Source organism: Charadrius vociferus, unplaced genomic scaffold, assembly GCF_000708025.1.
Source record: "Charadrius vociferus isolate BGI_N301 unplaced genomic scaffold, ASM70802v2 scaffold55, whole genome shotgun sequence".
In the NCBI taxonomy this organism is placed as follows: Eukaryota; Metazoa; Chordata; class Aves; order Charadriiformes; family Charadriidae; genus Charadrius; species Charadrius vociferus.
In genome coordinates this window covers 1,794,288-1,806,483 of record NW_009648444.1, presented here as the reverse complement: position 1 = coordinate 1,806,483, position 12,196 = coordinate 1,794,288, and the positions used below count along the sequence as shown (strand labels likewise).

Sequence of the window (12,196 nt, the reverse complement as noted above, 5' to 3'; positions counted from 1 at the left end):
ATTCCTGAGCTGTGACTTCTTCAGAAAATATTTTCCAGGCTAAATATTGAATGTATTTCATAGTAAGGAAATACAAATTTTGTGCAATGAGCTAGATCAGCTATATTTTGACAGGAAAAACAAGAACAAAAACAATGAAATCTTTACGGCCAAAGACCCACACCAGGCTTGCCTTACTCCATTGGAAAGTATCAGCAGACTGAAAGCCAAATATATCAAGCTCAAAAGCCACATGAGTGTTTCTGACTGAAAAAAAAAAAAAAAAGCATCCAAGCACTAATTTGTATAGTACTGAAAGCAGCTGGGGGGGGAAAAAAAAAGAAAATAAAAAAAAAAACAAGGAACTTTCCATATAACTCAGACTAGGTAGCTTTAGGAGATGCTCATCAGTACCTTGCATTCTAGGTCCCTAACAAAATTTTGAAGTATTTGTTGCATTTACATGCAAAGAAACCAAACCAGGTGACCCTCAAAACAGAGTTAGGCCACACAAGAACTTTCCAGATTCAACAGCTGCTTATTACTCCTATTTCTGTGTGGTTACCTCCCTTTTTCTTCCATAAAGGATTGAACATGTTTCTGGAAATGACCTGATTAATTTGTTTCAGAGTTCTTTTCAAATATAATGAAAAATTCTAAAATACAAATAATTCCACTACCTGTAAAAGAACAATGTTTCAAATTCTTGTTTAATAAATATACATGTGCATATCTGTCTATCTATCTGAACGTATATTTATACAGTTTTACCTGTCTTCTCTTTACTGCCATTATTGTCTGAACTAGTATAAAAACAGACCTTAAAATTCAAGGATTACCAATACTTTGAGCGGACTTCTTCCCAAAGTTTTTCACAGCTATTGAAACAAAAAGACCACCTCAAATTATTTTTGATGCTGCTGGCCTATGGTCTTTTTCTTTACTAATCACAAGGGATTATTAAAGAAGAACATAACTAAAGGAAACCTACAGAAATCATATTCTCAAAATATCTCTGTATTAACGTGGCTTGAGAATGAGACACGCCTGTTCAGCCGTGCCTTGATTTCATTGTGTCTCATTAAAGTAAGCAATCACTAAGACATCTTGGCATTCATGAAGCTGTTGTCTACAAAGAAAGGGGGGAAAAAAAAAAAAGGGCTAAAATAAATGTGCCTTAAGCAAAGGACAAAGCAAAGCTGACTGGGTCAGGAGCCAGCATTCAGCACTGTGTACCAAGTGTACTAATGCAAGACTTTGGGGATCACTATCTTGGCACAAGTGACATCAGTTTCCACAATTATGAAACATACTAAATTGTTCTTCTGAGCAGGAGGCGCAGGGCCTCCCGTAGTCAGGAACTGCCACCTCCCATAGGTAGGACTCTTACACGGCTCTCTCCTTTTTTCTTTCAAAAAATATTCAGATAAGTGCTAGGGTAAAAATCTAGAATTCTGCTGTGGTTTTCTGCCCTGTCTTATATCCTGAGCAACCTTGAGCAAGCAGTGATCTATTAACAGAGTTTTCTTGAAAATTTAGATACAAGAGACTAAATCTCTCCAGAGCTGTACTGGCACAAAGCACTAAAATTAACTCTATGCTGGCTACATGATGGGGTCTTTGCTTTGTACCAACTTCAACACTTGGTGGAGCTTTATTCAAGCTACTGCCTACACCCTAAATTTCCAGAACATCCACTTCACAAAAAGACATGAATAATCGTCTGCTAGAGTATCTAAACTAAAAAATTGCCTGAAATGTCATCCCACTACCCACTGACTATAGATAAGAATGTAAGGACATACATTTCTTCTACATGAAGATTAAAAAATTCTGGGGTGTGGATTCAAGAGGATAAAGTCATCTCATGGCTGCCTTCACTTTTAGTGAGACTTGGAGTTTTTTGTCTGTTTTGTTTTCTGTGGGTGGTTTGTTGGGTTTTTTCTGTTTGTTTGGGTTTTTGTTTGCTTTTTTTCCAGGTTGGGTCATGAGCTGAATCCACTTATCAGACAACAGGAGGAGGCCTAGAGGCTACAAAAGGGATAGTGTAGATTGCAGGCATGAACGACAAGAGATGTACCTTTTCAGAAGCTGTGAACCATTAACTCAACTCAGCCTAGTCAAGAAGATCAGCTTCCTGAACTGGTTATTACACAATTGCATGACCACTTTTACTAGTGCAGTAAGAACAGTGGAAACAAGGGACACCAGACACAACCACAGCAACCCCTATTTAAGCCAGGTCAAATTACTGTGTAAATGCATCCCTGTCTCTTCACATCTGCAGTATATATTAATTTGTACACTAAAGAGACAAAGTAAAAAATTTCAGACTCTTACAAATACTAGCAACCAATTTCAAAGTCAGTATTCATTGTCAGTTCTGTAACAACTGAGACAATCACCTCTCCTTTCCAGTTACCATTTATGATAATTAATATAAATTAATTTTCCACATGTCCAAATCTTATTTCACTTAGAGATCAATGTTGTTGCAATGTTTAGGTTTAAAAAGGAAACACAAAATAGGACAAGTTTAAAAGCTAGAATTGAAAGATGTGTAAGCCTTTAACTCTTAAAAACTGTCTCGGCTTTTCCCAGCACATACATTCAGACTGCAGGCACAAATGCTTTGAAAAAAGTTACAAAGATATATCTGCCTTTCTGCTCACCCTCTCTTGAAGTAGTTCCACAACTTGTTGTATGCAATCATTCACATCACAGGAATCAGTTTTCAGCACAAGCTCTGGGGCTTCCGGTTTTTCATACTCAGAGTCAATCCCAGTAAAACCTACAGAACAGAAGACAAAAATCTTAAGTGACTTTTCCGAAAGATGACTGCATTTTAACATTGTTCACAGACAGTTTTCTAAATATAAACCAACACAACAGGCAAGAGCCCAGAGTTTTAGCTTCCTTAACTGATTTCTGTAAGAAATCTTTTTTTTCTTTATCAGACCATCTGCTAATCCTGCATGACTGCATCAAACTTTAGCATTCTGCAGCACATACATAGCACATTTTTGTTAGTGAAGTTATTTGATTTATACTGTGAATAAAGAAAGGAGCACTGACGGAAGAGCTGTGCACATCAACGCAGAGTTAGTCATCCATCAGCTGTGATTGTTGTGGGGTGTTTTTTTTTTTTTGAACACAAAGTCTGACTTTGAATGACCAGTATATATGTAAATTTACTCGTGCCACCACGCAGTACTCTGAAGAGTAAGGAATTCCAACACCTATTACATTAGGCTAGATAATGTACCCATCTTAAGATAGCTGTTAACCTAAGGTAGATGTGTGTGTTTATTATAGTTATAATAACGATTGTCATAGCTGTACAAGCTACCAGTGACACTTGTTCTGGCCTACTTAGCTAGCAATATGCTTTGAAACAGGAGATTCTGACTAACCATGCATAAACAAGGGAGTGAAAATCAAGCCCAAAGGCAAAGCATGTAAGCACTACAAGTCAGATCCGTAGGAGAAATATTAGCTGGGCTACAGCAGCTGAACATCTGCATCCTCTACAATTGCAAACGCAAACATTAGAACTCAAGTTTTTCACTTCAGACTTAAAATACTCCCAAAATTAGCAGCTTAACTCCCCACCAAAGAATAATATACATTTTTTTAGTACCCCATGCAACAAAGAAAGGCTGGTATCTGTTCCAAAACCTGTATGCTTTGTAAGTATCTGATTACTGGAGGAGTTGGAATAGGGGAAAAGAAAGTCTCCCACTACCATTGCCAGAGAAAAAGACAACAGTTACTGACATTCCTTGTGAACAGGCAAGTTAATTTAATTTTCATTCTTCACATACCAGATAGGCTGTAAGATACACCCACTGCTAGACCCACTTGTAAATTACTCAGGCACTGTACACCTCAATACCACTTCTAAAGTAACACAATTCCATTACGGAGCTTGTAAAATTAACAAAATATTAAGGAAGCTCTACAGGACAAATAAGGATTCTGTACAGAACTATCTCTCTGTATCATGCCATCTCAAGCCATCTTGTTTTGATTCTGAGCAAACCTTAGTTCAGCATTATTTATTAGTGGTATTCGCATGATATATTTGATAGTACTGGAAGTATCAAGCAACCAGTCATGTGGAATGTCTTATATTTCTGAAATTTTGTATCATTTTTGATTAATGGTGAGTTCATCATTACGGCATCTGTAAACTCAGCCCCTGAGTGTGACTATTTTAAAAACTGCTTTGCTTCTTAATACAGGTAAAAAGCACTACAGTGAACCTCTGCAAACCATAATATAACACAGAGCAAAGCAGCACTTGAAACAATACTTGCAATGAGTGATCACATATTTAAGCTTTCTTTATTGCAGGCTGTACTTGAATCTTGATCTGAGGCTAGGGATAGGAAATCATTTTCATGGGCACTAGCATAGAATCCTAATTTCAAAATAAAAGTTAGTCTCTTCAGAAGTGGTCTGAGTGGTCTTTACAGCAAGATGGCGACCATGCTTTACTTTTTGGAAGAAGTTAGTAACTCTTACCAATGCAATTATTTGTAGACTTTAGAGAGAATCAGTCTCTTTTTTTAACTAGTCAATGGACACACAAAGGAGATAGACTAATCCTCAATCCTAAGAGCTTGCAATAGAAGGAAGCCATGTAATCTGCTCAAGGTTTTTCCACGAGGATAGCCAGTTTCGCCCTTTTACTGCCCTATGCTTTTAACCAGTCTGTTCCATAAGCTAGAAGTCGATCCAAATTTTCTGCTTGGTCCTGTACCCAGTCCTTGCTGCTTTTAAGGGTGGTACACTCATAGATTTGAGCACATTCACTTATGTGGAGCCAAATTACACCAATATTTCACTTATGTAGAAAGACGTGATGATATCTTGGTTCACCTTTAATTTCTCCAGCCCTGGCTTTCTTATAGAGTCCTTTAACATCTCTCTGCTCACAGACGTGCAATGGAGCATCCACAAATACTTCAAAAAAAGGCAGACTTGCCCCTTCATGAATTCGTCTGGCATTATTACGATCCTGAAAGAAAACAGAAAAAAACCCTGAAAGATTGCACGCACATATTGTTATTGTCTTTATGCTTTCAAAGTTCCATTTTAAAAAAGCTGATTGTAAAATGTAAACAAGTTTTCGAAGTTTGAAAAAAGAAACATGATTTGATCAACCGATGCCCTGAAAGCATCAGTTTGGCTACAGTTCATCACATGGTAAAAGCTGACATGAAGATATAAGATATTTTACATTAACCTGATCTATTAAAAAAAAAAAAAAAGGAAAACCCAGGCATAGAGTGCAGAATTTTCTATACCTGTCCCTATCTCAGGAGTAACTTCTGCCTAGCTCACTAAAGTCAGAGGAGGTACTACCTGCTGCTCCTGATATGACTGCTTTTCTCTCCAGTGCACCAGATTTCTCTATATTCTTTCATCTGACAAGACTTGTATGCTCCAAATATTATCTTATGTGTATGGCTTGCCAAGCAGTGAAACAATTGGTGAATTTCATTTGAGAACAAAAAACTTCCAAAAAATCCACCAAAACCATGTCTTACTAAATACAGTTATTTTTCCTCATATCTAAAGACTTCTGGTTTGCTGCAGAATCTTGATTTCCCCAAGTTGTTATCCGAAGAACTGCACCACTATAACCAGAGAAATAACACCTTCTCATGCTGTGAAATGTCTCAGCTACAGCCCCTGGGTCATTCTTCAAGACACTTGGTGTTCACACACCCTTTTTGTCTCTCCCATCCATCTCATCCCATCTCATCCAGAGACAAAAGAAAGTCTTCATAACACAATGTGAACGTGGATTTAGGTTAACTTTCAGTATTATCTAATGTCATGTTGTATACACAGCATGAAATAAAGTAAAAAGAACTATGGGCAATTAAACATTTCTCCCTTAAGCCACTTGGCAAAATATAGATCATGCCATTCATTCACTGAAGGAAAAGTTGCTTTTAAAAACAATTTAACTGAGTCTTCAGGTTTAGTGTATACCTAGTCTTCGTATTTATAAAGTATTGGAATCTATGTGGATCAAACAAGATATTGTAATTTTAAGACGCTTTCTTGGAGTATCATTTGGGTTTGTTCCTAATATTAGATTAATAATTCTGCCTAATGGACTGAAGGACAGTTGCGGTTATAGGACTAATGTAAACCTTTTTTATATTTAAGATTCATGTTTCTGAAATTTGAGTAATCATCTCTAGAAAGCACAAATGCCTTTAAAAAAAAACAACCAAGCATTTGATTCTGGCTAAGTTCAGCAAGTGACTCCTGTAACTAAAATTGTGAGTGACATTTTGCATTTTCTTTTTTTTTCTAGAAAGTTTTCACATTTACCTGAGTATAAGGAGAGATGAAACTAGTAATGCACACCAAACCAGCATCTGCAAACAGTTTAGCAACCTCAGCAATACGACGGACATTTTCTTCTCTATCTTCTGGTGTGAAACCCAAATTCTTATTAAGGCCTTGGCGAATATTGTCACCATCCAATGTGTAGCATGGAATGCCATGGCATACTAAATACTCCTCCAGTGCCATGCTCACTGTAGTCTTCCCAGCACCAGATAGACCTAGAATATTCAATAATAATATAAATATAAATTATAAGCACATAAACAAGTTAGAGCAAATTGTAGTACAGGTACTACTGCTAGTATGAAAAATCTAAAGTGAGAAGCATCAGCAGCAATGCCTTTCGGAGATGCTTACCTGCAATATAAGCCAAGTGCCTTTTAAACAGACAATAGGTGTAGGGAGAATAATGCAGAAAGTTAAGTGTGCAATTAGAAGCAGAGAAAAGAGTTTTGGTCTTGAAAGCTGCTGCTGCTTATAGATGTGATGCACATTCCCCAGTGCTGCTGCTGGCAGTTGTTACTACCTGAGCAAACTAAATTCAGAAACCCAACACAGAGTTAAGATGTTATGTTTACACCAGAGGAAGATCTCACACTTAATTGAATTTCAGTCAACAAAAGAAATAGGATCAGACCAAATCCCACTCTGTTCTTACTCCTTGCAGAATAACAGCACTGAATTAGACACCACAGACACAACAAAACTCACTAACTCAAGACTCACACACAGCAGTGATGCTCCAGTAACCAGAATCTGTTAGCAACAAGCAAAGGCATTTTTCATTTTAAACTTTGGTCTAGTTCAGAATCTTCGGTAATAAACCTTTAAACAATTGGGAAGTCTTGCTTAAATAATTTTCCAGACTAGATTGCAGGAGTTTATACAGAGCACATGCTTCAGCTTAGACAGAGCAATCAATTCCTAAATGGGACACAAACTCAAAGCTTCATGAAATGACCTTAATCCTTTGAGTAAGAAAATAAAAAGGGTAATGACAGTGAAAAAAAAAAAAAAAACGGGGGATGAAAAAAAATGTTTTGATTTTTATTAGTGGTGGTTATGATTTATTCTAGCTTTCAGAGAAAGAAGCAAAAAAATCACATAAACCAGCTGTTTGTTATTACTTCTAAGACCTTTACAGCAAAGGATAATCATGCTAACAAGCATGTTCTAAGAAGAAAAAAAAAAAAAAAAAAAAGAAGTGCAAAGGAAACCTTGATAGCTGCAATGGTTTAGGGTAATTTAAAGGAGACATTGCATTGGTTCCTCCTTCACTCAACTTAATATCCAGAAGATGCAGAGCAGTCTACTGAAAACATAAGAATATGTGTATCCCAGGACAAAACCTACATAGGAACTTATGATACCAAGCTGAAGGACATGGTTCCCTCCCTAGAGCAATACAGCCAAATTTCAGGATGTTTTAGGAGCAGATATGTCAAACAGGTGCTATGCTTGGGTAGATAAAAGGAAGTTTTGAGACACAGTAGCCTTGAATAGAGTAGACAAGGAGTATATGCTAGAATGAGCTATTTATGTGTAATTAAGTGTTGTCTAATTAGGCCAAAGGGCAAGCTGAGCATGCGCAAAGACCGAGTTCAGTCAGTGGACACGGTAAGGAAGACTATCAACAACCACCAGAGAGCCCTGGAAGACCACCAATAGACATAAATGTGCATGTGTCAAGGACATTTACATGTATTAATGCATTATGGAAGTAGCATGAATATGTTAATCATTTCTTGGAAATCTAATGAATATGTATATTTTGATTGCATATAATCTTTGTAGTTGAGCAAGTGGGGGCGCACACTAGGTGGAGCAATCCCCTGTGCGCCCAGTGCTGCGATAAAGAATGCCTGCTTTCTAAAACTCCAAACTGGGTCTTAGAAAGTTATCTTTTTGCCAACTTATGGTAACACTTAAGCTAACACCTCTCCAACAAGAAAATCCCCCGCATCCATCTCACAGATTTCAGTATGGTTTGGCTCATGCTCAAAACTATTAAAAAATTGCAGAGTTGTGAATAATGACCTATCATCATTTATAAAAGTTATCTACATTTTCTTGGACAACTCAGGTTTCTTGTGTCAATGTCTACTTTGAAAAGAGGACCAGCTATACATGATGAAGCTGAATGTTATGACTTAGGCCAGAACCAGCTTCCAAAAGGTGAGGTCCTGCTCTCTTGCCCTCCCCTCTCTCCACTCACACCATCCTGCCTCTATTATTCCGCTACCTCTGGTGCCAACCCAGTTTGAGAATTTTTTTAATTTTTTTTTTTTCCCCTTTTTTGTGAGTATGAGGAGGCTGTGTCAGGTTCACTGATGATTTAGCAAGTTGAATCAGCTCAAGGTTGGGCTGGGCAAGCACTACAGCTTATGCAAGGCAAGGGAAGGAAAGTAAGGCTGAAAACACAACAGTCTTCTTTTGGTAGCAATTAAGTACTACCCCAACCTAGAAGATAAGCATGGCAATCCAAATTAATATTTCAGCAACTTCATCATCTACTTCTCATTGAAGCAGTCTTTGCAATTTTTGTCCCCACATCTAGCTTGCAATTCACTCAAATGATCTTGCCTTTCATACGTTATTTGTCTCCAGTGTGTAATGAAATGCAAAAGTTAACGTTATATAAGAACGAATTTTTAAAACAGCTTTTGAGCTGACAAGTCTTCAAAGTAACTTACACTCTCAAAATTGCATATTATTTTACACATGAAAGTAATGCTTTTCCATACTTTTGATATATTCCTCATGGTTTGTTTTTTTTTTTTACTGGGACCCTCTGACTCGACAGCAGAAGACATTCATTAGAATTTAGCTCTCAAATAAATCTTAGCGTAACTATGAGAAGTGATCTCTGAAATAACTTTCCATACGCTCTCACCCTGAGTGTCAAAGAGGTCAGAGAATCTCAAAGGAAATATACCACCATTTCAGCCTTTATACTAAAACCTAGCAGAGTTTTGAAGATTCATGTTTGCACAGTGCTAGAATGGGTAGTATTGCTTACTTCAATACCTACACACCATTTCACTACCTAACAACAGTGCTCAAACATCTTCAAGAACCTAACTTCCCTGACACAGTCTTCTTAGTACCTCACAGCCTTTTTACTTTTCTGTATTCTACCACCACCCTTCTTCCTCCTGAAAAAATAGGAAATTGGGCATTAAGATTACATTTGTTTAAAAAGGATGATGACTGGAAAATGTTGCCGTGTAGACAACTGAGTAAACATTTTTATCATGACTTTTTTTTAAAAGGATATTAATGAATTACCAGGAGAAACAGAGAGGCAACATACCAGATCATTCGAGCATTGAGACACAGGCTGGAGCTACGTGACAGAAATATGGAGAGAAAGGGCCCCATTCTTTTACCAAAGAAATACATGACAGCAAGCTACTGTATTAAATCTGTTTGGAACGGCTCTCAGCAATTTGTTATCAACTACTGCTTTACCTTTTACACACATTCATTAACAATAGTGGAAACAAATTTTACTTAGAGTATTAAGTTTCTCTAATACTCTGTGAAGATCTTTTCTATTGCAATATAACAGCTCTCTAAATAGTTTACAAACTAATTAAATAACACATTTTGTTATATTTTCTTTTCTTTTCAGTTTTAACTGAAATAAAAAACTCCTAAGGAAATGTGTTAAAGCTTCTGGGAACTTTGAAAGACAAAAAAATCCCCTCACCATTATGAAACAAAGCTCTCTTCCACAATTTACTTACCCCCTCTTTTTACAATCAAAACAATTCAGTGAAAAAAACACTGTGCTGATTTCAAAAATAACTCCAAGTATGCATTGCCCCAACATGCAATTGCTGTCCAAAGGCAGGTTTATGTTGAAATGTTATTTCAACCCAAGGGGACAAGAACATTCCAAAGAGAAAAGACCTTTACAGAAAAGATTCAGAAGCACAGACTCCAGGAAAAAAAAGTTAGGTTTCATTTGTTAATAGGTAAAATGGACAGTAAGAAGAGCCAGAATTGGTTAAAACACACACAAAAAAAACCCACATACTCCAAAACTCAACTGGAATTAAGCAGCAGACAATGCCAAATAAACAATGGTCCCAGAGCACTAAAGAAAATACATTCTCAAGTTACTATCTGTCCCAGAGCAATTTCTTGCTAGTATACCTAAAAATAGTAATAAAGTCGAATCAAGATTTTAGATTCCGTTCCAACATTCAACTTTGCATCAAAAAAAAGGAGCTACAGATAAGCAGCTTTTCAGAAAAGTAACTAAAACAAAAGGATCCTCAGAAATCTGTGACTTTACCTGTTAACCAGACTGTGCATCCACGAAAACCACTTCTTGTTCCTACCACTTGGCCTCTCTTATTCCTGCTGACATGATGAGCTTGGTAGGTAACATTGGTTGCCCTCTGCATTCCCTGTAAAAGAAGTAGTTGATTAGGTCTTTAACTTCTGAAAGTGTGAGCTGGTAAAGCATACTAAAACTTACCCACAGGCACAAAGAAAGACTTGAAGACAGATCAATGAAAGTAAAAACAATACAAAATCCATCAGCCGCAGCATAGAACAAAGGACAAAGGAAATTAGAAAAGCCACCCATAGCAAACCACATCCCTTGTGCTCCTTCTGTGAAACTTGGTATTGCCAGGTTAGTCAACTACCACTTTCAAATACCACTTGTTTAAGAAAAATCAACTATAGATATGAACTGCTAGATCTGCTAGATTTGACTTCTATTCAAGTCATTTAAATCTAAAAAGCTCGAATGGATCCTCTCTCTCTGAGCTAAAGATTTCTGTCCTAAAACAGCCAAACGTTGGCTCATTTTTAATTCTTTAAGAGATCTTTTCATTGCAAACTGTACATCTGGTCCAACTTTCAGTTCAGCAGACACATCTCCCAACCGCTCTGCCTTTACCTATGATATCTTCAGTCTCCAGAATTGAGAATGTTATCATATATTCTAACTGTTTAAAGAAAGTACTATTTCTAAGCATCTTATTAAAGAATTTACTCCAAAAGATGGGATTTTTGTAATATAAATTTAATTAAAAACAAAGCTGGTTACAGACTTTCTTAAAACTCTTTATTCATTGTAATAGAATCATAGAATGGTTTAGGTTGGAAAGCACCTTGAAGATCATCAAGTCCCAACCCCCCTGCCTTGGGCAGGGACACCTCCCACTAGACCAGGTTGCCCAAGGCCATGTCCAGCCTGGCCTTGAAACCCCCAGGGATGGGGCCTCAACAACTTCTCTGGGCAACCTGTTCCAGTGCCTTACCACCCTCAAAGTGAAAAACTTCTTCCTAATGTTTAATCTAAACCTGCCCTCTTCCAGTTTATAGCCATTCCCCTCATCCTATCACTACATGCCCTAGTAAAAAGTCCTTCCCCAGCTCTCCTGTAGGCCCCCTTTAGGTACTGGAAGGCAGCAATAAGATCTCCCCGGAGCCTTCTCTTCTCCAGGCTGAACAGCCCCAGCTCTCTCAACCTCTCCCTCATAGGAGAGGTGCTCCAGCCCTCGGATCATCCTCGTGGCCCTCCTCTGGACACACTCCAGCAGGTCCACATCCTTCCTATGCTGGGGACTCCACAGCTGGATGCAGTACTCCAAGTAGGGTCTCATGAGGGTGGAGTAGAGGGGCAGAATCACCTCCTTTGACCTGCTGGCCACACTTCTTTTGATGCAGCCCAGGATGCAGTTGGCCTTCTGGGCTGTGATCGCACATTGCTGGCTCACGTTGAGCTTCTGGTCAATCATCACACCCAGGTCCTTCTCCTCAGGGCTGCTCTCCAGCCATTCCCCACCGAGCCTGTATTTGTGCTTGGGATTGCCCCGACCCA

At 37.9% G+C, this 12,196-nt stretch overlaps 1 protein-coding gene across 1 annotated transcript in view; it reads right to left on the bottom strand.

Annotated features, from left to right (window-relative positions):
- Positions 1-12,196, bottom strand: part of PAPSS1 (3'-phosphoadenosine 5'-phosphosulfate synthase 1) — a 48,009-nt gene that overhangs the window by 28,268 nt on the left and 7,545 nt on the right. Inside the window, exons 2-5 of the mRNA XM_009885493.1 lie at positions 10,655-10,769; positions 6,334-6,569; positions 4,864-5,002; positions 2,652-2,770 (exon numbers count right to left, since the gene is read on the bottom strand). Coding sequence (XP_009883795.1) covers positions 2,652-2,770; positions 4,864-5,002; positions 6,334-6,569; positions 10,655-10,769 — 609 coding nt within the window. The remainder of the gene's footprint in view (positions 1-2,651; positions 2,771-4,863; positions 5,003-6,333; positions 6,570-10,654; positions 10,770-12,196) is intronic.